The sequence below is a fragment of the Excalfactoria chinensis genome, chromosome 7 (assembly GCF_039878825.1).
Source record: "Excalfactoria chinensis isolate bCotChi1 chromosome 7, bCotChi1.hap2, whole genome shotgun sequence".
Taxonomy (NCBI): Eukaryota; Metazoa; Chordata; class Aves; order Galliformes; family Phasianidae; genus Excalfactoria; species Excalfactoria chinensis.
In genome coordinates this window covers 22,727,414-22,755,157 of record NC_092831.1, presented here as the reverse complement: position 1 = coordinate 22,755,157, position 27,744 = coordinate 22,727,414, and the positions used below count along the sequence as shown (strand labels likewise).

At 38.4% G+C, this 27,744-nt stretch overlaps 1 protein-coding gene across 1 annotated transcript in view; it reads right to left on the bottom strand.

The window, feature by feature from the left end:
- PARD3B (par-3 family cell polarity regulator beta) overlaps positions 1-27,744 on the bottom strand; it is a 361,423-nt gene that overhangs the window by 327,317 nt on the left and 6,362 nt on the right. The window contains exon 2 of the mRNA XM_072341851.1: positions 17,668-17,769. Within this exon, the coding sequence (XP_072197952.1) occupies positions 17,668-17,769 (102 nt within the window). The remainder of the gene's footprint in view (positions 1-17,667; positions 17,770-27,744) is intronic.

Genomic DNA, 27,744 nt, shown 5'->3' with positions numbered 1-27,744 from the left:
ATCCCAATTTAATGATTAAGGATTTTTATTTCCTTAAATCAAAGGATATTTTGCTCCTAACTGCAGTACACTTAAATTTTTCCACTGGAGTGAAAGATGTAACAGCAAAGCATGCAGAAGATTATTTAACAATGATGCAGCAAAAACTGATGTAAAAATACATCCCCTCATTAAAAAAGGGGTCTCGCCTCCCTGGACCAAGCATATCTAGCAACTCCTTTATATGCACAGTTGTTAAACTACTCTTTGAAAAATAGTTCCCTATCAAACCATTTTCCTTTTCACACATTTCAACCCAATTAAAGACAAGAAAGATTAGTGTGAAAGAGAGAGTTAATTTTAGAAAATTTATGCATAAACCCAAATGTGTTTAATTACTTCAGTATTTCCCACATGTAGGAAAATCATTTTTAAGTAGGCTGTAAAACAGTGTTTTAGAAAGTAAAATCAATGGCAGGAGCAGTTCTGTACAGAACTATCAAGTGGATATCAAATTAAAATTTAGCTTCTCAAACACTTATTTCATTTCTAATTCGACTTTTAAAGAAGACTGCTAAACATACTCAAAATCCTTCCCTTATGTGCTTATCACGAGGACAGTGCAGAATTCTGCAAGAACTCATTCCCTTAAGGCACAATGACATTCTCTCTTCCTTCCTTTCTGCCCCCCCACTCTCCAGCCCCCTACAGAGGGAGACCCAGGAGCAAACACTCGGAACACAAAGTAAAACCCAGCTCAGCCTATTCCTCTCCTATACCAGTACAAAATTTCACTGACCACACAAACAGTGCACAAAATGGAACCTAAGAACTGAAGGAAAGGAACTGGAGCCAATGGACATGTGTAGATTTGCTGCTCCTTCAAATAGGACCAAAACCATGTATTTACAGAAATGACTGAAGACTGTTTCATTTCTTTAAATTGGCTTCCCTCCAAACAATGCTGACAGTACCTAACACAGGACCATTCTTCATTCAGAAAGCAAATGACAAATGACATAAAATTCTAGAACGCCTTCAGAACCACTCAATGATAAAGAGTGCAGTTCCTCAGAACTGGAAGTTTTCTCACAATCTTTGATCCAAGCAGGGGAAAAGAAAACAGGGAAGTGGTGATCAAGATGATGAAGTTCAAAGGCAAAAAATAGTGCTGGTAAATAAGGTTTGATGAGCCACAGACTTAAAAACTCTAACATGAAGAACAGGCATTCATCCTTCGGGATTCCTGTAATGCCAAGCCTTCAAGTGTCAAAATACCAAGTTATTTTTTACCTAGAGAACATCATGCAGACCTAACTACTTCAATTACCTATTTTCCCACACCCAAACTATACATGCTCCATGTTTCTAGTAATTAGCAATCATCTGAAGTCACCTCAATCTCTAGAAAAGGGGAAGAGCTGTTTAATACTCTAGATGTACCAGGCTTAAACTGCTGGGAACACAGGATTTCTGCTCTTCAGTCATGTATCTATATGATAGAAGCTCATTTCCTTCTTTAACACTGCCCTTGTCTTTATTTTTACCACCAGAAACATATCAACTGCCTTTATTCATTCTAAGTTACATCACAGCCCTTAAAAATCTTTTAAGTTAAGCTGTGCATCATTTTTCTCACATTTACTATTTGCCTCAGATCACAATAATCAATGTCTGTTCTGAAATGGTTTCTTTAGAATGTATGGGGGAAAAAAATAAAAATCACATGATAAAATGCACAACATGAAAACTTGTCCAAATAACCCATGGGTACAGCCTGAAGGTATGGCAGACAAGGACCTACACTGTTTAACAGTTACCACATCCAGGGATCTGAAGATCCTAAGTTCACCTTAAGAATTTCTATTGAAAAGAGCCTTACATGGGTTTAGACTGTTTGCTGCAAACACAAGCATGTTCTACTCACGTCATGTAAAAGGCTCCCTTCATTCCATTTATTCAGTTCCATTCTTTCCTGAAGCAGAAGCTTTGAACTACACAGCACAAACTCCAAACAGAACTGAATTAAAGGAATTATACCGAGAGTCACTGGCAACTGAATAATTCTACCTTAATGTCCATACAGACAGACTAATGAAGAGATACTACCTTGTTATAAAATATGGTGAAAAACAAAGCACACTATCTAAAAAACAAGGAATGTAATTATTTAACTGTTGGGGTTACTTACATTTTGTGGCACCAAAAGCTAACAAATGCAGTAACAAATTATTAAATGGAAATTCACCAAAAAAGAAGTACAGATCAATACCTAATTGTACAGAAAATTCTTTTTCTATCAAGTTAAAAGCAGTGTCCCTTAGACCTGCTATAAGTAGGTTTGTTACAAATTCTTCAACACAGGCAACCTAACAGAACATTAGAAATAACTTGAAATGAATAAAAAATGCTAAATGACTCTGAAGAGTTTTCTTTCTTCTCTTGAAAATGCTTAATTGTTTAAAATATCTGTACATTCAGCACGCTGAATATTATTCTGCCTCTTATCTTGGTTTTCAAGCATTTTTTCACCAAGGTCTCTCCGTGGATACACTGTATATTTGAGACCGTTCTAATAAAGCACCAGGACTTTGCTACAAAAATCATACCTTATTGCCAACAGTGAAACAGACAGAAAGGGGTAGTGGGATTCCACCAGTGCTCAAGTGCCAGAAACCAGATTACAGAGAAACACACAGCAGAAAGTGGTGGTATTTGGTGTTTTTCTGTTCTTTTGGGAGAGGAGAGGAGGAAAAAAAAGAAAAGGAAAAAAAATAAAAGGAAAAAAAAGAAAAGGAAAAAAAAGAAAAGGAAAAAAAAGAAAAGGAAAAAAAAGAAAAGGAAAAAAAAGAAAAGGAAAAAAAAGAAAAGGAAAAAAAAGAAAAGGAAAAAAAAGAAAAGGAAAAAAAAGAAAAGGAAAAAAAAGAAAAGGAAAAAAAAGAAAAGGAAAAAAAAGAAAAGGAAAAAAAAGAAAAGGAAAAAAAAGAAAAGGAAAAAAAAGAAAAGGAAAAAAAAGAAAAGGAAAAAAAAGAAAAGGAAAAAAAAGAAAAGGAAAAAAAAGAAAAGGAAAAAAAGAAAAAGTGGTGGTATTCAGTGTTTTTCTGTTCTTGGAGAGGAAAACACTGAACACCATCACTTTTCTTTTCCAAAAGAATATATATGTTATATATATATATAACACTATATATAATATAGTTTTTTTGTTTTTTTATGAAGTTTTTAAGGACATGAGCAGCTAATTTTATTTATTGGCAGAGTTTCAAACATGCCAGTTGTTTCAAAAGATCTTACATAACCACTTCAGATAAGAAGGAAGGCATGTTATAAAGAACAAATTGAGGGTGGGTCCAATGAGAAGTATAACACCTGCAGTCCTGGTAACTAAGGACAAGAAGCAAGAGCACACATAGATCCCAGAGTGATGAGACAGCTCTTCTCATATCCCAAACAACAACAAAAAAGCTAGTGTTTCTGTTTCCCAGTGTTTGCATTTTCATGACAATATTAGAAACCAACAGTTCATCACCTTTAACCTCTGTTTTAGGTCACAGTCAGTGACATGTCTTCCATTAAATTGTCACTGTTTCCCACAATTTGAAATAGTACAGCAGAATGCATTCACTAGGTTAGTATGTTAGTCGACAATTCTGTTATCAGGGTGGGTGATTACAGTTCTTGCAGATTTTTGTTGTTGTTGCTGTTGTGTTGCTTGTTTTGTTGTTGTTGTTGTTGTTTTATCTTAATTTTAGTTTTGCTATGGTTTTGGAACAAGCTGGGGAAAAACCCATGCACTGAAGTCCCAGTAACACCCACAGTTTACAATTCTGTTAACACAAGATTAAGATATTCATACACTGTCTATTATTCTTCCTTATTTCTATCTTACATGACTGGAGAAAATTTGAAATATCTTTTTTCTCAGTCATCCTCCATAGAGTGGCTAGCATTACTAACAAAAAAGCCATGGAAAAAGAGACAGTTGGAAGTACGTATTCACATACTTTCATTTTAAGAAGAATCACATTCCTCCCTTAACTAAATTTTTACTTTTAAAATCACCACATGAATTGTCAAAAGAGTTTCACAGTATATGTTCCTGTATAGGGACAGAGGAGTATAACTAGGACTAAATGAGGTGCTCTGCTCTTGCCTACCACTACGCAGGGCGCTGTCATCTTCACCTCCTCCCTTCATCTGAAACAAGGTAAGTCTGCTATAACACCTGTAAATTAGCTTCCAAGCCCTCCTCTTCTACTAAAAGAATATAGTTAATTAAAGCAGACAAGCATGTAACCCGCAAACACCTTACATCTCGTGTTTACAATGATCCCAATCATTCTGAACCCTTCGATATAATTCTCCCAGCACCTGCTGATCACTACATGCAATTCTTCCACTTTTTGAAGCTGCTGTTGATCAATTAAAGAACACAGCATGAGGATATTCCTTTCTGTCAAAACACAATCTCTATTTCCTGCACTTATAATACATTTTAACATCCCAAAATTATAGAATTGCTCATAACTACATTTGTTTTAATGAGGTAAAGCTGATCTTCTAAACACTGCAACTATCAGCTTTCCCTCTCTTGCATGTGGCCAATCATCAGATTTTCTGAACTCTGAAATGGCATGGCTAATCAACATAGTTGCACAATCCTTTGTGCTGTGCCATAATCACTTCACATAGTTTTACATTCAAGGAGATGAAGACCAACTCTCCTGCAATATTTTTACTTTCAGGAAACAGGGCTTGTTGATTGCCTCTGTCTAGATGAGACAGGAAATAACAATAAAAGCCCCTACACCTACCCTGAAACCTAAACCATCATTTAGCAGCACTACTTGTTAGGTAAGATCAGATGAGCTACCCAGCCCACAAGGCTGATTGAAACATCATATTTGATGTATTTGATTAATTGTAAGACTCTTCAAATCAATTTGTTTTTCCACCCTGAGTTTTTGAACTAGAAGTATAATACACAAGGCACAAAAGAATTCTAGCTATGAAGATGTTACTTGAATTACCATCAAGTGAATGCTTATACTTAAGTATTTAACACTACCACACAGAAAGCTGGCATATCTTCAAATGTCCCAGCACTTGTAAAGAAATAATTTGCTATTAATGTTTTTGTCAGTTAAGAAAAGAAAAAGATTTTACACTTTGTCAGATTGCTTCATGATACAGATCAAACATACCCTGATAACTGATTTGGAGTGAGGTAGAAGAAACAGAGAAAACACCCCAGCAACACATGTAATCAGAGGAAAAAATAAGAGGGGCATAGTAACTGTTCTAAGATGCATCATTATATACTCTAAAAATAAAATAAAATAAATATATATATATATATATATATATATATATATATATTTATTTATTTATTTTGTCTGAAGCAAACATTATTAACATTCCATTGCTCAATGCAAGACTCGCCTTTGGGTCTCAGGCACTTGTTTTGAAGCGTAGCCAAAGTTCAACATTGCTGGTCACCTGCCTCATTTAAATTTGACCTATGTTCCATGTTGTTTGCTAAAATGATACTCCAAGCCCTCTCTTATAAGCATTTTCAAGACAGTAATCAAGCTGTGATTACGCTTGTGGAGTGTTAGTGTTATTTCCACCTTTCCATGCCAGGTTGTTCAATCCATAATTACAAACTGCTGCACTCTGCTTCTGGATAACCAAAGGGCTCTGTTTTCCATCACTGTCAGTAATTCAATCAATCTGAATATTCAGTATAATATTTTTTTGAAGGAGGAAAAAAAAAAAAAAAAAAAAAGAACTTAATCTATGGCCATGCACAAGAAGCCCTTTGAATCTGCTCTACTTCAAAGCATGGATTAGAACTTTAAGCTGCATTAGAATCATCTTGAAATTACCTAAAGCCTTTTAGAAGCTTTGACAGAAACCCAATGAGGAGCGCCAGGGTTATTTGCATTACATCCCAAGGCCAGGCTCTGTTCTCCAGAAAGTAAAAGATGAACATGCAAACATCCACGGGGCAAGATGCTTCCCCAAAAGCAACAAACCCTCTGCATAACCAAGTATGACACTTTCCTGTTGGAATAATGAAGAGATTACAGTCACTGCATACAATGCACCATGTCTGCACAAAGATATAGCATCCCCACTGACTCCATGGATTCAGAGACACCTTGGACATTTCACAGCAGTTCTCTCCTGGGAGCTAGCTGTCACAAGGCATATTAAGTCAACTTATCTTGAATTCAATCTCTTCTATCAATCACAAATAGGAAAGAACAGACTTTCATTACCATGCACATTGTTGAATAAACACCTATCACTGAGCAGAATATACACTAAGCAGCAGATGCAATAACCACTTTCTCAGAAACAACCACCATACTGAGCAAGTGTTAATAATCATTTATTTATTTTTTTCGATTAGCAACAAGAGAAATTAACCCTTACTCCGGAGAACTGACAGAGCAGTTCTGAAAAATAACATTCAATAGCAGCACCATTGTATTCTCCAAAACCTGTCCAAGCCATACAAGTGCTCACCGTGCTGACCCAATACAACAAAGGTTAAGACCTGCTATTACAGCAATTGAGCTCAAAAAATCAAAGGTTTACACAACAGTTAATGACACACACATTCCACACCCTTCAGGGACACTCAAGAAGTCATCTCTATACTTCTTCATACAGCTTATCAATTCTTTTCTTAGCAAGCCTATCAGAGCTCACAGCCAACAGATCCCTTTCTCCTGTCAGCAACTCTTGGCTGTGAGCATAGCAATAAGAAAGTCATGGGAATAGCTTCCCGCTGTGAATTAAATTATTTAATAATAAATAATTATTATAATTAAAGTATTTAAATTAAATTGGTAAGAAGTCCTTCATTTAAAATAATTTGCTAAACAACTCAAACATTATGTTGCATCTTTCATGTGAAATCCAAGGCTACTCCATTACACAGAAGAAAACTCACTGAAATATTTCCATATCCTGCCTAGGATATGCCTACATAATCTTCAACTCCAAAGGTGCTAAGAATACTTGGCAGGAGCTAGATGCATCTTTATATTAATGCCTTCACAAGCATGCATGTGGCCTAAAGGACTTTTTCCTACAGACTGGAAGCACAGAGATTGGGAAGGATGAATGCAAACATTTATTTGATGCATCAGTCAACCACCACATTGAAATAGTTGCAAAATGAGACAGATGTAAACCTGGTAAGATTAGGCTGAAGGATCTCCTGGAAGAACAAAGAGGTATTAATGCAATACATAAGATATGGAAAACATCACTGGCAGAATTAAAACATGCAGTTAGTGAACAGTGGTAAGCTGAAAAACTACTTGCAACACATACAACCATGCTTAGATCAGTGCTGGCTTAGATACCTGCCTGCTAGTTAAATATTTTTTGTCAGTCAATCAAGCTTCCACAGAAAGGTGGGAGGTAAAATTTCTAAACCAGAGGTCAGCCACTTTGGAGCAAGATTCTAAAAATGATGGCAAGGGAAGGAAGAGAAAAACAAATGTTAACTACTTCCAATATGAAATACAAAAAAGGTTCAAAAGATTTCAAGTTGGGTTTATGCAATACAGAAGAGGTTTATACTCTGTGCTCAGTGGTCCACTCAGTACAATTACTATTATAAGCAATTCAGTGTTCTGAGTTCAAGACCAGGAGCAAAAGGAAAGGACACGTCAAGAACAGTACTACCCATCACAACCAATAGTGTCATTTCTCCATTAATACATATTGCTTTTGTGAATGAAAGCATAAGTCAGGAAAACACCTTCAATTTTTCTATATTTCAATAAAACATACAAATAGAGATTAAAAGAACCAACAACATACAATACGCTGCAAAATCAGACCAGGAAAAAAAGCAGTCATCTATGCACTAAGCTGAAGTATGAAAGTAGGAATAAAAGGATGCTGTATAGTTGGAATAATACAAGTATAGTTGTAAACTGATAACCAGAGGGTATCTAAGGAAAAGACTCACCAACTCTGAGGCCTTCAGTCTAGATGGATGCTTGCCAATGTTGAGGCACACCACAAGAACCTCCACAAAGGAACGATCTCCAGAAAGAGATGCTACCCTTTCAGTTTTTACTTATAGCTTTGATTTTTATAGGGTAGATATTAAGATGTAAAAGAAAGATTGGGAAACCTTCCTTAAAGACTGAACATTAAACGATCTAAGTAGTATGCCATCTGAGAAAAACTTTTCAGAAGTGCTAATAGGAAATGCATTAGCACCATATGAAAGACTCCTCACATTTTGAAGTTATAAAACATTAAAATCAGGAAAATCTCAGTACTCTGAAATCCACTTCTTTGATTTCTTATCAGTCAGCCATGCCTGTGTAGTCCCAGGAAGGCAAGCAATCAGAACTTGATGCACTGCTAATAGGACCTGGGTCAAGCTAACCTAGCAGTTTAAGCTTAGAACCTCAATCAGCAGTAAATGAAGACATTTCTTCAGCAAAAGAGCAAGTCTTCATCTTCTCTAATGGAGGTTCTTCAAAAAAAAAAAAAAAAAAAAAAAAAAAAGATTAGCAACTTGATTGCATTAACTTGATTGCAAGATCTACCATAGTATATTTTATTATCCTCTTGAGAATTACACCTTAAAGTTAAAAATGCACTGGAAAAAGTGTATTTTTCCTTCTAACCACACTAATTACCATAATTACTAGAGCCTGCTAAATAATCATAAGAGCAGAACTTGAAATAATGAAAAAGTTAGTTCTTACTGAAAAAAAAAAAAAAAAAAAAAGGCACATGAGAATGATTTTTTTAAAAAAGAAGGATAGCAACAAAAAAGACATAATTTAGAACTGTATACTTTCTACGGGTAAGAAACCACATACCACATGAAGAAGTACAACTCTGCAAAAACAATGGTATAAAGCCATAAACTATTTTCACACTGCTGAAGCCACATAACAGATCCGCGCATCCCACTGACAAGTCCTTCATGCATTTCCATCCTGAATTCTGACTGTTGCTTGTTTTCAGTTCCCTGTTCAAGATGATGTAATAGAAAAATCATCCACAGATGAAGCCTCCAACCAAAGTGTAGTATATAGGCCATTCCAAAAGTAATGCCTCCTTTTTATTTCCATGAGAGCTACAACAGATTCAAAGAGCACAATTAACACAATTTGATTGAGCAAATTCTCAGCTACAAAACGCTATTTTTCAACAGTCACCACCATCTGCTATGTGTTTTCACCACTGATGAACAACAACCTGCATATTGTGCTTATGAAAATCTGCACCAGCTGAGGTGACCCAATCTAATCACTGCCAAAACACAACACCCACAGCCTCACAGTGCTCACATCCACTGTTTGATCTCCAGAAACATCCAGCAACCATTGATGAATGTCAATGTCTGCCATTTTTTTTCCACATGGAGGAATTCAATTCCACCCCTTTGCTTCATCCACACTTCCATGTCAAACATCATTTTTTCAGTCTGCTCCTCTGCTGCCATCCATCACACAGCAGCAACATGTAATGGAATATTGTTTGGAAGGTTCAACCTCTACTGCCATGCCACCAACAGCCACCTCTGATGCTGTGGGCTAACACAATAAAATAGGATGCATTACTTTTGGAGCAGTCTTGTACATGTACACCAACATCCTTAGCTCTAAAACCAGAATAGAACTAAAATAATAATAATAATAATAATAATACCCTCTGCTACTGTGCTTGCTATTACTTGCCACCTATTTTTATTACTGTGCATTCCATCGAGTAGATGCCTTCCCTGAAACACCTCTGCAATAAGAAGCACAGGCAGAGATTACAGCAGCTTTATATCTGTGAATACATCCAAACAAAATCTTCCTAAATAGGAAGCTCAACTAGTATGAAACCACTGCAGACAGCACACAGTGGAAAAACAAACAACTCACACCAATTTAAGTTCCTTCGGTCATCTTCCCAGAGAGCTCCAACAATCAGACCCGGATCACAAAAGGTTGAGAGAACTGCAGTACAGCAAAATTCTGACTAAAACACAGTGATCCAGGCACAAAACATTATTCCTATCGTTTACTTTTAAATATCATTTTTTAACTGCCAAAACACAAATCAGACAACAAAGAGATCAGTAGAAAAATCAAACATCAAGTTTGCATGCATCTTAGAAACAAAGGGTGCTGACTCCAGAATTCCTTTCCTGGCATTCAGAGAACTGTAATCCAAAACTACCAGGAATCCCATTTGTGCCATAGATCCACTGTTACATTTAACATTTTACAATTAAAGAAATTTTAAGAAATGGATTTCACCGCTCAGGAACCACAGTGTAGAAGAAAAACATACTGGAGCCCATCTGGTTCTTACCTTTATAAACACTTCTGTACTTTTTATGTAGGTTATGGCTGAAAGAAGTCATTCTTGCAATACTTTCCAAGACAACACCTTATATTAAGAAAAATGACATTATGCAGCACTAAATAGGTAAGCTCATGATTTTTTTAGGACAAACATGAGGTTAATTTATGCATATAGGCACTGTGTTGTGTCTCTAAGTCTGTAAAACTGAATCCTCTTTAATAAGATAAGCAATGTTTGACCAGGTATCTGTTCTGAACGCCAACAACTTCATCTTGAAGCACATTGCTAGGACTGAAGTTAACTACAAGGATGCTTCCACTAACCAGGACTACATGATAGCATAATTGCACACAACGTAATACTACACTTAAAAATGGTTATTTTGATGATTACACTAAGGAGTTCTGAACTTCCAACCTATGTGGATACAGTTCTTTAATTACACAGCTTGAAATCCTCATCAGCAAAACCAAATGATTTGGATTTCAGGAGCATTTTATAATCTTGAATAATGCATGGCACCTCTGCAGCAAGAAATTAAAAACAAACGTCATAAAAATGCAAAGCTTCATAATCTGTATTCTAAAAAACTGCATTACCAAAATAACGTGTTGCTCAGTAAGTGCTAATGATGGTGATTTCTTTTTCTCCTCCCTCTGGTACTCACAGCTCAGATCCCGCTTCAGAAATAATCAGACTAACTCCTAAAATACCTTTATACATATGTAGATATGCTGCGGTTCACAAGAGTTACTAAGCAGATATCTTAACTCTATGGCTCAAAATGCCATAAAACCTTCTCTTCCTGAAAAGTGTATATTTTGGCTTCACTACTTGTTCTAAAAAATAATTTAGAAAAACAAAAGGAAACATAAAAAGGCTACAGCTTGGCTGGCCTGCGCACCTTTTCAACACCAGCAAACACAAAATTCCACCTTAGTTCAAATGGTGTATGCAAACCAAGCTCTGGTTTTAGTGACTGCCTCCCAGTGTGATTTCAAAATAAACAAAACAATACAGCCACCTCTAAACAAAGCCTATATAAACTCAGTAAGTTTTGGCATAATGGGTGCAGTCCTTTGGAACAAATCCAGTAGTTTTAAGGAAGCCCATGACTCCCAAGTAGGCGAAAAGCCATCATTGCAGTCAATGCAAAATGACAGCTGCTCTGTTCTACTCCATCCTGTTCCAGGATTCTACTTGCATCTCACTCCTTTCTTCCATACTGTAAAGCTTTATTCACAGAAGCATTTTTGTATTTCCATTGGGCAAAACTAGCTATATTTTAGTAAACAGTACTGTCCTATTATTACCATCAACAGTAATAATTTCATATCCCAGTAACTGACTATGGAAAATCATAACTGGAACATCATATTACAAAATATTTTACAAGGAAGAAACAGAATGCTCTGAATGTACCAAAGCTAGGCAAAGAATAACACTTTTGGAGGCTGTAATTATGCTACTTAGAATAAAGTTAGATCTACTTTAATTTCTACCAGCTTAGGGTCTGACAGAAGAATGAACTACTAGCTATTCTTTGTGTTAACCAAATGTTAAGACTTGCGTACCTATAGGATCTTGTTACTGAAACCATAATATACAAATACAAAAATCAGAAGCAGTAATCATCAAATACCAACAAATATTCTGGCAGTTACAACACAGACTGAAAACTACAATTAGAATCAACATTAAAACCAAACCCAAAAGTACAGCCCTTACATGCCAGCTTTGCTGAAGTTCTGCAACATGATTTTTCCCTACCTTAAGACATCCTAAGGATTTGTTGCACTAATCCCTATCTCACCCCATTAGCAACAGGGAACTGATGAGCACAGGGACTGGCTGCCCCTGGACCACAGTTCCCTCCAGCAAGGCATTTAGACTCAGAGGAGCACAGCCAGATCTCCACCCGCAGTGCTGAGTATCTCAGATCTACAGGGTGTAGTTGCTGCAACCAGCTTAGCAGCCCATGAAAACATGTATATTACAACAATAACTTTGCCCTGGTATTAAAAACTAAATGTCATAACAATGCATACCACCTATCAAAAACCAGCAAAAACCATCTTTATTTTTTTTTTTCCTCTTTACCACATGCTTATTTTCGTGCAGATTTCATGAAAGACAGCATTTGTACTGTAACACCAGTATGGACCAGTCTGCATCAACTTCACATTTAAAACATCACCTCATCATTATAAGAAACTACCATCCTTAAGTTGCCTTCTGTGCTACCAGACATACCCTACATACTTTACTCTTAATATCAAAGGACATTAAACAAGCAAACAACAAAGAAACCCACCCCACAGCCTCTCCAGGGAAGTTGAATAACATATGACAACGTGAATAACGCTAGACCAGCCTGCATAAAGGCACTGCAGTATTCACTTCAAGAGCTAGAAACTATCCAGCTATAACAAAATCTTACACAGCTTGCCTTGTTTCTTTCTGTACAAGTGCAGTAATATACTGCCGTACAACACACCGGAGTTTTTTTATTCTTCATTCTGCATTCTAGTTATCAGAAAGTTACAAAACCCAAGAGAAAATACTAGACAGCTCAATTACACAGAGGACTGGAGCCAAAATGAAATTGCTCTGTTAAGTACACATAATTGGTATGGAACAAATATTTGAGTATCAAACCACACCACAAAACGACGAGTGAAGCCTCACATTTTCAGACTGTGCTGACCCACTGAAAACTAACAACTAAGCCAACATTAAGGCCCCTGCCACTGCCTCACAGGGGAGTTTTCAAGGCAGCAATGCCACAGCTCCCTGCTGAGAACTGTTCCCTCAGAATTCCACAGCCCGTTGGTATTGTGTTTTATTTTAGTACAACTGAGATACTCACATCTCCTTGTATTTTTATTTTTTCTTCATTTTGCCATTTATCAGCCTACCTGTAAAAATCGTTCCCTTCATCACCTCGAATACTCTACAGCCACACCTCCCTTTGCTTACATAAAAGTAATTCAGTTCTGACATCCTTCTCCATTTAATGAAAATGATGTTTGGAAGGAAGAAAAAACGGTCCAAAAGTGAAATCACCTCTACATAACTTAACTGAAATAAACTTCTCACCCTCATCTCAAGCACACCATCGCCTTCCAGCTGAAAGGAAAACTTGGCAGATTGCAGAATTCTGCCCAGTTCACAGAACGAATGCAGTGCAAGCACAGCAACTGCCAAGCACTTAGAGACTAGCCTACCTGGAAACAACAGCAAGTCCAGGACTGCTACAAGAAAGCACATCTGTCCGGTGCTTGAAGAGACATTTCCTTTGTACAATTACATGTACCCTGGAAGTCTACATTCCGAAGCCAAGTTTCCAGTAGTTTTGCTGAAGCAACCTCTCCAAAGCAAGCTCCATTCACTGTATGGTCATGCTTTCAACTCTTCACTGAAACTAAAGCCACTCACAAATAACCCTGGCTAAAGTAAGGGTTAAGAAGTGACTTAGCATCCTCCAAGATAACACTGAATATTGGTTATTTTAGTATCAGCACAACACTAATCAACATCAGCACATGCTTTCTTTCTTCAGCCTCTTAAAAAACCAAACAGGGCAATGGACTTGCTAACAAACAAGGTTGTGGGGAGGTCAGACCTACTGCAACACCCTCAAGGCTCACTGGTGGAGGTCTTCTGCCAGCAGCACTGATCAGAACAGTGTCCTCCTGCATAAGCTCACCAACTTTTGCTGGCTGAGTGGCAGATATTGTAGTACTGCACTTCCATCCGTGTTATTCATGCTTGTGTGAGTCTTGCAAAGGTAAAGCAAATGAGCACTTAACAGAAGACCACTGCATTCCACTTCAGAAGGGCTTTGCAGCATACCAGAAAGCCTGTTTTATTTGCCTTTACTCCCATCAAGATGTGAACCGCTCTTGACAAGTTAGACAGAAAATTTCTTAGGAAAAATACAGTTTTTGTATAGAACAGGACTGTTCTGCTCTTTGAAGTTATCAGCAGTTCAAACTCTTCTCCTAGAAACTAAGCAAGTTTTAGCTGATTAACACATAGCTTCACTGCATCCTTTTTGTGTGTTTATGAACATTTGAAAATATGACTCCATATAAAACGGAGGGAAATCTAGATGGGCACATTACATTTACATAGCTAAGATGTGCCAAACTGTACATAGAGATACCAAGGGAAACGTTTGCTCTTCGTTTTTGGCACAACAGAACTTTTTCTATGGCATTTTTTTCTAAAAAAATAAAATAAAATAAAAAAATCAGCTTATTAAAACCAGACAATTTAAATAGCCCCTTTTTAAATTCAAAAGACAGAATTAGAATTTTGGGGGTTAATCTATCCTTCAGAACAACCGAGACACAAACTACTAGGCTAGCCAATTCAGGGGAAACAAAATTATTTTATAACTAATCAAGGTTTGCTTTGACACCCCATTTAGACCATGTATTATTGCTATGGCAGTGACAGCAAGAACAGCTCTTGCCATAAAGAACTACCCAATCATTCATGTATAATAGTAAATTAGGCTTGGTTTACATGCACATAGAAGTTACCTGCTCTAGCATGCGTAGCCAGGTAGCTAGCCACTATTAACTCCACCTACAGTGCTGCCTATTATTCAGCTTTCAATTAATTGTGAAATCAAGTGGAAGATAGGAAGTCAGGAAGAGCTCCTTCCCAATGAAGCCGCAGGCACCCAGAGCCCCTCACCCTGCCCTCCGTGGCCTGTGACAGTACCAACCCTTGGCAGCGCCTGGCTGCTCCACTCACCAGTAGCTGTGCCTCCTTACCCGCCTGTTGGTAAGGACTGTCAAGAGCCTGTGAAGCTCAAAAGAAATTACATCTGACAGCTCTCCCTGGTTCCCTGTTTTGTTGCTACAGTGAAAGAATTCCAATAGATTAGCAAGTGTATTTTGCTTTGCAAAAACTGTGCTAATTCACTGCCATCAAACCATGATCTAGAGCAGATTAATGCTCAAAGAAAATGAACCAGTTAGTTTACTCTGCCATTATAAAAGAGCTTGATGGGCAGCAATGCCAAACAATTTTGTTTAAATGCACAGAGGTTAAGTTAATGCTTATTTTATGCATAGAATGACTGATTTTGTGAGGCTGCATTAGTGCTTTGGATACACAGGAAAGGATGACAAGGACAAGAGAGCAACTAAGCTGCGCCTTGTTCATTTATCACCCCCACAGACAGCCCTCACCAAAGAGAATCAGCACACAAATGCACCTACCAAGGATCATTTCACCTATTTAGGGACTTTACACACCAAATCAGATATAGGTTCTATTAGATTTCAATACCTTCACTCATTTTTTGCAAAGCTCAAAGGTCCCCTAGCCAATATACTCAGCTGGAATAGGCCAAGGTTCAAAGGTTAACAGGACACAATAAAACTATTAAAAAGCTTATTTGTGACCCTTTTACAGGGCTCGTTCTTCTTGATGAGATCACACAGAAACCTGTAGGCACGTAGTATGCCAACAGCTCCAATACTCTGGAGGTGCCATAGCCCAATTCCACTCAAAATAGTATTTTGAACCCTCAACCAGCAGTCTGGTTACATCACTACATGCTTCTCCTCTAGTTTAAAAACATAAATAAGTCACTGCAGCTGCTGCTGTTCAGTAAGTCTTATATATCTCCAGTTCAACAAGGCCTCCTGAAGAAAAGTTAACAACCACAAAACATCACCTTGAGCCACGCCTGCACATATCTTCCTTATGTGTACCACGTGTAATTGAGACATCATAGGAAGGGGAATCAAGAAGTTTGCTATATTCATAAACCATCTCAGAGTACCCCAGAGAATAACATCCTGCTTTCCTAGGCTCCTTCCATGCAGCCTCAAAACCACAGAATCCCACCTGGCACTTCTATAATAGAACATGCAAGAACCTGTAATATGAACTAGAAATTTCATCAGCAACACATTCTCAGCCATAGTGATTCCCAATAACAAAGTATACTATGGCTCTGGAAACAAGCAGAAAATTGAATGATGTATCAAATATCCTGCACACTACTGCTCACATTTGCATGAATGTGTGTTCGTATTTCAAATAGAGGAAATCCTGGGTAGGTGTGTTTTTTTGTTTGTTTGTTTGTTTTTTTTTAATTGACTGATGACACCAGTAAGCCATTTCCCCTAACTCTGAGTATTTGATTTTATGACATCTTATGCCTTATATAGCAGTGTTAATCTTCAGAAAGCAGCCATTAGCCTCCAAACATCGCCAGAAAGAAGGCTGTATGGTGTTTTAAGCACACGTTCAATCAATATGGTCAAACAAGAAATACTAATTGGACATGAAAAAAACACCATCACCACGGCTTCACTGCTTTTAAGAAATGCTCACTGAACATCCCTGAAGTACCTCTTAGACAATTGTCCAAGGTACTGAGAAACTGTATCCCATTAATTGTAACCAAAATGATGCACCTTTTATTAAACTGTTAAACAACCAACAGCATGCAGAACTAGCATTTGTCTGCAGAATTATTTTTGAGCTTATCAAGCATATGGCAACTTATGTAGACAAAGCTATTTGTTTGAAGCTATAAACATATACCACATTTAGATCTTCAGCTTCAAGTCAGCAGACATTTGTTCCCTCTGATTTTATTCAACAACACAGCTAAGTATTATTAATGATGTTCATCCCTCTCTACGCTGAAATAAGTCACCAGCTTCTTAAGCTAAGTTTTTTTCTGATAATCATAAAAACATTAAAAGGGACTTGTTTGCATCTGTTCCTTTACCTAGAAAGGACACCTGTCTCATGTGAATTCCATGTTACAGACTCACAGCTTTTGAGATTAATAACCAGTCTACTTAAATTTTCAGTAACAAACCACAGAAACTCTTGCTGAAATGCAATGCATTTGGGACAGCTGTTATTGTCATCATAGGATTTGTCCAGTTATTTTGTCACATGCTCAACCACAACATTTGAATGATTCTTGAAAAACCTTAATTCTAATTAGAGAAGTAGATCAAAAACACTTTATGTGGCATAAAATAAAGATTTCATGTAAAAATCCTATTCGCGCACCAATGTTGTCATACAACAAGAAGCAACACAGAACAGCTTCAAAAAGTTTTAAGTTCTACATCAAGTGTCAGGCTCTGCAGATTATCTTCATGGCTATGGTCATGCTTTCTATCTCTGGTCCCCAGACTGGAGAGCAACAGCACCTACAGGCAGATGTGTTTCATTTAAGAATATTCAACACACTCCTCATTTGCCACAGAGCCAAGAAATTAGAATGTAGCTTTAGTTATTTGAAAAGACACAGCAAAAAAAGCAAAGGTAGTATTTTCATTCAAGCTCTACCTTATCTTTGTCTTCCACGACATCTGCCAGCACATCGTCAGGGTCCAGAATCCCTCCATCTGTGTACTCCAGGTGGTGAATATTCACCCAGTAAGTTGGATCCTGGAAGAGAGAAACAAGTTTTCTCAACCTAACCTTGCATGGTTTTATTGCCACCTGACAAAGCAGCTCTGTATTCCACCTGCTTGCCACCAAAGTGCATGGAGCTTCTCCTAAAACTGAAAATTACTGAGAGAAAAAAAAAAATAAAAAAATAAAAAAATAAAAATTTAGAATGTACATTTACATTGTCTTACACACCTGGATTTTTAAGTTAAATACTTAGCTATTGAACAGTGCTTACACAATGTCAAGCTCTTTTCAGATACTTATACTGCTCTGTCAGTGAAGGATGGGGGTGCACAGGGCACTGGGAGGGGACTTTCAGGACTGCTGACCCCAATGGAGTGGAGGGATATTCCATGGCATGAACCACCATGCCCAGCAAAAAAACGCTGGGGGAAGCAAAGAGAAAGGAAGGGTGCACAGCTGTTGCTATGCCTGTTCCTCTTATCTCAAAACAGTTTTCTCACTTCTACCTTTCCAGTCCTCTTCGCCATCCCAACGGGGGGAGTGAGAGAGTGGCTGTGCAGGGCTCAGCTGCCTGCCAGGGCTAACCTACAACCCTTTTACCTCCCATGCTAGTTGGAGAGTTAAGTGTTCATATGGCTGGATGACAGCCACCTGACAAAACACACAGAACATTCCTATTTTATCTGAAATTTACCCTTAACTACAGTTATTTCATTCTGCACTGAAACCACCCATTTGTAAAGCAGCAAGATATTTTGGGTCTCTTTTTATTCTAGGTATCAGGCATTCAGAACTCTAGGTTTTAATAGCACATTCTCATCTTTGCAAAGTGATGGCACAATCAACTACTGCAGCTCAACACTATTTTTAAGCTTGTGGTTTAACTATTTTTCTATACCCACAAAATTCCTAAGTTCAAAAGGTAGAGAGGAAACGTATCTCTGTGCAGCAAACAAGCAGGTTAACTTAAATCCAACAATTTGCTTCATGCTCAAACCTTGTTAAAGAGTGTCACTTGACCCTACCAATAAACCTGCAACGCTAGAAGTTTCTCTCAAACCAGAATGCATCAATAGTCGCAGACATTCCTCCTGAGCCTTTTAACTAATGCAGTCACAAAAGGTGATCAGAGATGTTAATACTGAACCAGCATACTTGTGAGCCACCGAAGTTCATCTAACTAAGAGGAGTGTTTTATTTTTGACTGAAAATACATTAAGACCTGTTGTAACTATTACGCCATTTAAGAGTCCCATACACAGAATACAGCTGATGCAAAAGAAAAAAAGAAAGAAAGAAAAAAACAAAGAGCTGATTGGAACCTTTCATTTTCAGTGTTGGCTTCTATTTGTGATTCTGTGGCTGTACCAACCCAGATGTGTCTTTGAAAAAGAAACAAAGGGGAAAAAAAGAAGTGTAAAAGCTGCATTGTCCTAGTAGAATGCAGCAAGTTGGCAGGAAACAAGCTCAAGACAAAGGGCCACCCTAAATTCCATCGAGCTTAATGAAATCCCAATCTTCCTTTTACTGCAGGCCACAACAAATACAGCAATTTAGTACTTTTGTTAAAGGCCACACGAAGAGAAAGTGAACTCTAGATCAGTCTGGGAGAGCAGAAGACGTCATTCCTCAACAGTGTTGGAGCAAGCTCAGCTTCAGGAGCCACTTTAACAGAAAGGAACAACAAATGATGCTAGAATACAAGAACCAAAGCAGAACAAGATGCACGCGGTTCCTTTTGCAGAAGAGCGCTTCCCAGGTAGGTGCTGTTCCCCCAAACGCCGACCTGGACACCGCATACAGCCACCTCGGCTCTTTGGGCTCAGGGACTGCCAGTCACAGCTGCCACCAGAATGCAGCACTGCCCACCTACCCTTCACAACCTGGTTCCACATCAGTGCTCCTATAAACTTAGCCAGCACTTCATCAGTGAAAGCGAGAAAACAGCTACTACTGCAGGCAAAGAGAGGTTATTCTTATGGAATTTGATGAAGCAAATAGCAACTACTTGCAGATAGCTTCAGTGAAGCAAGTTAGCACACAGCATCTGCGCAGTTGGACATAATTCCTCTGAGCAGCACAACTGCTCACGCAGCCCAAAGAGACTTCAAAGCCCGAGTACAGTGCAGAGCCCCCCAGAACACTGCCCAGATTAATAAACCTAAATGAGGTTCCTGGTGCCAACAAAACCAGACCTTGAGCTTATCTCATTAGCCAGCTTTGATCACGAATGTTCTGCATGCACAGAAGCCCTTTCTTCCACAGGGAAGGGCAATCAGCGAACAGTTTATTACACACTGCAGGACATTTCTTCTGCAAACACAGAGTTTTTCCACATCTCATACCTGCTCTGCACTGCCCTACATACTACAGCTCTCAGTGTATGTGTGCTTTGCCTGACGTAGGAAGGGCAAAGAAACAAGCTACTAAGAAGGCAGTTGGCTTCAACTCCACATATCCACTATATATCTGCTCCTCCACACTCTCAGTGACATGAATGGGAAGGAATTTTACTACTCTGCCTATAACCTCCATAAAAAATTTTAATTAAGGTATGATATAGAAACATCATCTAAATATTTAAAGGAAATATATGAATGAGTTACCTGCATACCAGCACTTCCTAAATGAATATTAAACAGTTACGGTAATGTTCATTTTACCTTAAGGCTGCGAGTCATGTCTGTGTTCAACATCAAGCCACTTAAAAGCTGTTCATCATCATTTCCTTTATATGTGGGAGAACACTTCAGGAATTACTATGCAAATATTTACCAAAAGGTAAATTAAAGCCAGGTCACATGAAAGCACACGTACAGTGTAGGCAGAAGTGACATAAATTTTAAAAGTAACACTAAGAACCCAACACTCACAAATAACAGCAGGCAGAGCTGACTACAAACGAGATGAGTATGGTGGCAGCCTCAAACTTAGATGTTGCCTGTTTGTGTCCCACAGGCACCCCCAGCAAAGCCTGAAGCCTACTCAGAGAGCTTTCAGCCACCTGCCAACAGCTGGGACCCTTCACCACTTATACCAGACGTGGGGTTTCAGTTCCATGGTTCCCAAAACCAACAGATGATCAGCTAAATTCTGATTTGGAACCCTTCAAAAATAAAAGCATTCTGATTTGATACTGAATCTCAATAAGAACTAATCACTAAGTACATCCCACTACCTGAACATTACCAAATACAACACAACGTAAAGACAAGGTTACAGGGCTGAGGGATCACATTACCTACACCCATCCGCTGCACTCCAACATCGAACACGTATGAAGCATATTCCAGTACAAGCATGCAAAACAAAAACAGACAAAGCTCTTTGGATATACAGATATAGAAAGAGGTCCACAAAGACTGCAGCTGTAAGAACTATGACAAAACAGCCCCAGCTGAAACTGAAAGACAATCCGTAAGACTGTAAATAAGAAATGCAAACAGATTTTCATTTATAAACTGATGTCCTTTAGCTCAAAGCATTCAATACACCTACAGACAGCAAAACCTCAGGGCTGGCTGTAAATCCATAGGGCTCAACTTCTTGCTAACTCTACGCTGAAATATGCCGGATCCTGAACAAAAACTGATGAAGTGCTCAGCAGCTACAAAGAGAGCAGACACCACTTCAGTCCTGCATCTAGATACTATCTGAGATTATTTTACTAACAAGTGTTTGGCTTTCCTTTGTTGAAGTGATTAATGCATTCACAGCTGCCCCAGGAGCGCTTATCAGGAGCCCTCAGAGCTCCAAATGTGTGACTGAGTAACAGCAGACTCCAAACCCCACAGCACAGAATACAAATGCCAGTGAGACAATACAGATCAGGTATGATTACATCCTCTAACACCATATCATATGCACTGAGCTTTAGACAAAGCTCAAGTAAGGAGAAAGGCAGCAGTAAATTACAGAAATATATCCTTGATTCCTCATGGAGAGCCATAACACATTCTTTTGAGAGAGGATTTTTTTTTATTATTATTATTATTATTATTATTTTTCTAAACTTATGCAAGGATTTCACAAAAAGCAGCAGGGCAGCACCGCAACATAATCCCTGCATGAGGCAAGCACTGGGGAGCGTAGTCTAGGGCCTGACTCTCCTTCATGCCCCAAAAACACAGCCAGTAGGGCCAAATTTAGGTCCTGGTGCTGGAAATGTGCTAAGACACCCAGGGTAGGTTTCAAAACCAAGAGCATTGTAAATATTTGGAGATGCAAGCTGAATGCCTTAGAGGCAGAATTTCATCACTTCATTACCACAGAAAGAAAAAAGAAAGGAATGGGAATAATAGATGAACATAGAACAGGTTGTGCTGGGACAAAAACAAAGCATTCTCAGCCACCCAGGTGTTGGAGCAAGGTCTGGACCAGGTGAAGCTGATACATGACAGTTGGTTCTCACATGAAATACTAAATTAACAAGGCTGTACTTCTCAGCAGCAAAAATTACTGAGTTAAGAACTTTCTCAAAGCACAAAGAGCCAACAAGCACTGCCAAATTCCATAAAGATTAGTCAGCTGTACTGGTTCCGGCAATTGGATACAGAAAATACACACTGTGAATAGACCAAATGACCTCTTAAGTGCATTGGCAGAAGCAAGCACTGGAGTCGAGCAAAACCCAAAGATAATCTTCTGTTTCTTGAGGTCAACTTCCAGCTTCACTTGACCAAAACACAGAACCATCCCAGAACTAATACCTCATCAAAACTTGATGCCATAAACATGAAGTGGATATTGGCTAGTTCAAAAACAACAAAGAAGAGAATGAGGTTATTCATTCTGTCATAGAAACTCAATACCACTGGTGTGCAAAAGGGTTTTCCCCTCCCTTAACAGGAAGTGCAAAAAGGAGTTCTTCCTCCCTCTCTTCCAAATACCTTCAGGGAAACAGAATCACAAAGGAGTAGGGATGGGAAAGTTTTTGAGATTTAAAAGGGTAGAGAAGACCTCTTCTACGCTAACGAAAACACTTTCTGCTCAAACATGAAGAATGACACACATCCCAGTCACTCATATGGGGCAGCTTCCTCCAGTCTCCTGAGCAGCATGGCCTTTCCAGATCTGGAAAGAGGGATGTGCACCTAGCAGCATTCCTTTCAGTTACAGTCCGGCACAGCCTTACGAGGAGAAACTTCGCACATCAGTCAGGATGAAAGTTGACTAAATGCTCTTATATGCATATAGGTTACAACAGTATAGAGACATGATTACAGCCTTCTTTTATTTGCAGTTTAATGCCATTCATCACTCAGACAGATCAGCATGACGTACTTTTCAACCAGCTAACTTGCTCATTCTTTCAGTGTATGTGAGTGCAGTTAAGGAGCCCTAACTCTATGTATAGCATGCTCAAGCTTCTGCAAAAATAACATTTCCCTGAGAAATTTAATGAAAATCTACATGAAGAGTTTACAGCAAACAGAACATGACGTACTAAAATGCTCCCCTAAAATGCTCAAAGCTGACCAAGTGATAGGAATACCTTTTCATAAACTCTGCCAGCAGTACTTGCTGTGTAATGTCACCTTCTAATTAACAGGGACTATTATATCACATTTTCCCAGCTCACAAGCAGGCACTGGTAGAGAGCCCTGAACCGGCAGGTTCAGACACAATGTGCTGTGTTCACTGTTAGGTGTGAAGGCTTTACAGCAAAGTAATTGGACCTACTTCTGCTAGGTGGTAGTTTTTTGCTACACACCAGAACCTCGAAAAAATGAATGGCACATGAAACAAAGCAGTCAAATCTCATTTAAAAAAGGCTAGCAGGTAAGGAAATAGTCATTGTCCATTAAAGGGAAAAGAAAAACAAACAACCCAATAACATCAGAATTTGTTGCTATATTGGTCACTTAAGGTTAATGATTTGGCCTTCTATAGAACCTGCAACAGTTCCAGACACATTATCAGAAGTCTCTTTTAGACTATATATTCCCTTCACAAAGTTAGGCTGCAAAACAAAAACAACAAAAAAACAAACCCTGAAAATTCATTCCTCTTATGCAAGATTACGACAGTATTTAACAATTAAATCATCAAGTTGTAGTCCGCATCTTAGAATATTAAATTACACTTGTCTAAAACCATCATGTAAGAATTGCACTTTCATGTAAGAATTCACAGCTTAACAAAATCTAGTTTTTATTTTCCTTCCCAGTTTAAATAAATTCCTTCCCTTGTGCTCGATCTTCCCCCTTATAGTGCACAAGAAGTTTCAGTTCTGAAACAATGCTTAAAGAATGCCAATAGTTCACTACAGCCTATTTCAAAACGACCTCATGCAGCATGTTATATAGAGCTGAGACCTGCACTCTCAAGGCAGCTACCAACACTACATCCTGGACTCTGCTATACTATCAGGCTGCGTTTTATTGCTCTGAAATCCCCACTGATAAGCCAAACAGTTAATCTGTAAGCACACAATGCATAAAAGGGTTCATTTCAAACCAGAAAAATGGAAGACACTTATAATCACCACAGCATTCACATTTGAATGACAGCTAAACATAAAGACACATCAAGCATTCAGCCATCTGGAAAGAAGCTGGGATTTTTTCATATTGTCTATTCTCAAACCTTTAAGACAAGAGTCAGAGGTTGACCGAGACTTCCATTTAGTGAGATGCTCTTTTCATATCTATAGCCATTAATAAACTGCAATATGAACAATAAGCCAGACTTCTCCACTTCCTCTGAATTCAAAAGATGGTTCTGGCATACCAAGACAAACAATGCGCTCATACTGCCAGATGTATGATCCATTTGAAACATCTGAAGTTACCCAAACAGACCCACCTAGAGCCATTCTCATCTCTTTAAATACCAGGAATTTAATAAAAATATGACAGCTTGAAAATATGGCATTCTTCCAGACAAGAAAGCATACACTGGCAACATGCATAACTGCAAAATTCACACTGTATTAAAATCTATATAACCAATGTGGGTATTCAGTCTACACCGAGAGTTAAACAGCAAAGTTAAAAGTTGCTGGAGGAAAACAATAAGAAGCACCTTGCAAGATAGCAGAGCCCCAGACAACAAGAAGGAAGACACAGCCCAACTTTAGTGCTACATTTTTCAATGCTGTGCAAAGGGCATTAATTAAAAATAAAATAAAATAAAAAGTACACCATACATACAAAAGCAAATTATCTACACCCTTCAGTTTCTGCCTTGTTGCAATTACTTCCCCAAAACAGTGATCCTATTTAGGTAGAAGTTGTTCCAAGCCACCATTTTTCCTGACTCATGGATTAGAGAGATGACACTGGCATACCCCATTCCCCCATCTCACCCACCTTGCTCCAGGTAGAAGTAAGCATAAAGCGTAACAGTTCTGACTAATTTTGTTCTTCCAGCAGATTCAAAAATAGGGGGGGAAAAAGGACTGAATGCAACAGTAATTGTACAGGGAAAAAAAGACTCAAGCAATGTACTTGAAATGCTCAGGCCATGAGTGTTCTTTCAAGCATTTCTGAGCTATGCTGGGTATTTTGAGCAAAAAATTAATTCTTACTTTTGCTATTTGAAAAGCTAGTGGAGTACTTCTTATTGGAGCCCTTCAAGTCAAGTTACCCAAACAATTGCTCCTGAAAACGTTAATACAGAACACTTCATTGAGTTTTCAAGCACTAATCTTCTTGCCTAACACAAAGCCAACTGATCATCCATAATGCTAATCTTTCAACTCTCACAACTACCTTTCCCCCTACCTTTTCACAGACTCATCAACAAACCATGCCTCACAAATAAGCTGCACCAAGGCTAGTCTTAGCGCACAATGACAACACATCAACGAACACAAAAGCTCCTCTTTTTCTTGTCCAACGAAACCATTTCAGATTTCCAGCTCTTTAACGAGTTTTCTTATTGCTCATTATAATGCCAGAAAGTCCTCAAACAGTTGTTCAGAACACATTTCATACAAGCAGAAGAGGAAAATTAATTGTGAATTGGCAGTAGCTAGTTTTTCCTGTATGAGCATCATACTAGGGGAGCTAAGGACATTAACTCCCTTTAGTCCCTAAATATCTCAGCAACTTTTTCGCATGTATACCTGGGAGAATTTCAGTTCTTTTCTAATCTTCCACTCTTTGTCCAAAGAACAGGTGAAGGTACCACAAGCAAATGAAGACAGTCAAGTTGCTAATAACAGCTAAAAAAAAAAAAATGCTGCAATATTTCTTAAAGAAGGGAACCTCTGGAAACTGACTGACTGAACGAATATAGTACCCAACTTCCGGGAAATACGCTGATGAAGAATGTGACATCAGTATACTGCTGGAGCCTGCCCTGCAGAACCGGATGCTGAGGGGTTGGATCTAGGAAGATACAACAACTATTTCTGCAAAAAACAGTCTGAGCACTGTGAGTAACCCAAAGAAAAAACAGTTGAAGTTAATCAGTCAAAGCAAAGTAAACCAGATTTTTGGCAGGCAGATATTTTCTAAAGTCAGAAAAATAAAATAAAAATGAAAAAAGCTTGTAAAAGTGATCCAATAGATTGCTGACAACCAACTGGTATTTATTCTATTAGAAAAAAAAAAATACACATTAGCAAAAATCGTTATTAGAGTTAACAACTTTTTAGCTCAGGATGAGTGGTTTGGAGTTAAACTGCATTTTTGAGTTCACATCTGACTGACAGAATAACGTCTTCATCTCTGTTTCCTGTGGGCTTAAACAGTCAGCTGTTTAAGAACCTACTGTATCACTTTGGTTTCTATACTGACTTTCATCCAGACTAATTCACAGTTTAAATCAAAGGAGAATAATTGCTAAGTAAGAACTTTTTATATAAGTAATTAAATCAATGAACACAAGACATGAAGATTAATTTAAAACCTGAAGGTTAAAAAAAATGTACAAGTGAGATTCAGTACGATCACCCCTGCTGTAGTGCAAAACCATTTGGAGCCAAAGAACCCCATCTTCGAAGGGGAATCCTAAGCCAGAAAAAAAATGAAGTCCAGCCGCCCAGATGCTCACCTCCAGCCATCTCACGAACCCTGTGATCCCATGTACCAGCCTGTGCTGGACTGCAGTCATTCATCTTCCTGCCCATCTGCCATTCATATCAAAAGGATCCTTATTACAGCCTGGAAGAAGGGACTTCATTCACTAAGTCTGTGGTGTTCTTTTCCATAGCAGAATAATCAGTGAAAAACAGCAGCAAAGAGGCCTCGCTGCGGCAGTAGCTGCTGCCAGCACACATCCATGAACCCAAAGGACAAAATGCCTGGACCTCCCAGTGCAGGAGTATCACCAGGAGCAAACCTGAGCACTGGAGAAGGGCCACAGCACCTGCCACAATGAAAGCAAGACATGAGCTCTGCTTGCAGATACTGGTGGCATGGAAATTACACATTTGCATTAGACAGTAAGGCAAACTTTGATGACAGACTGAAATACTGCAATGGTTCACTTAATGGAAGTATCTATAGCAAAATCACTATGCGTTAGAAATAACCATTTACAGAAACAAATCTTACATATTTCTTCTTTAAAGTAAGATCCAAAGAAGTCCTATCCAGTACATTCAGTAATTTTGTATGAAACAAAGTTTGCTGTATTTGGAAGAGTTTGAAGTAAAACTGCAGAAGGAATAAATAACTGGTAAGTATTAGAGAATTGCCACAACAATATATGAGAACACTTCCATTAAGGGAGGTACTACATATACTGCACAGACCTTCCCCGAAGGTCTTGCAATGTGTCAGTTCACTAAGAACTGCATCTTCATTTTAACAGCATATTTAAGACACTGCCTGGTCAGTGATATTTGAAGCTTGTTTCTATCAACAAATGATTTCCAGGAGCCCGTCTCATCTGGTCAGCCAGTGCCCAACATACAGTAGGTATTTCCTTATGCTTAAGCAAAATTCAAGAGTGAAATACAAAAATCACTAAGCAGAATCTGTTCTCAACAATACAAACTGCTCAAGACCTTAAGCATCAGCACAGCCATGAAGGATGGAACGCAGGCATCTT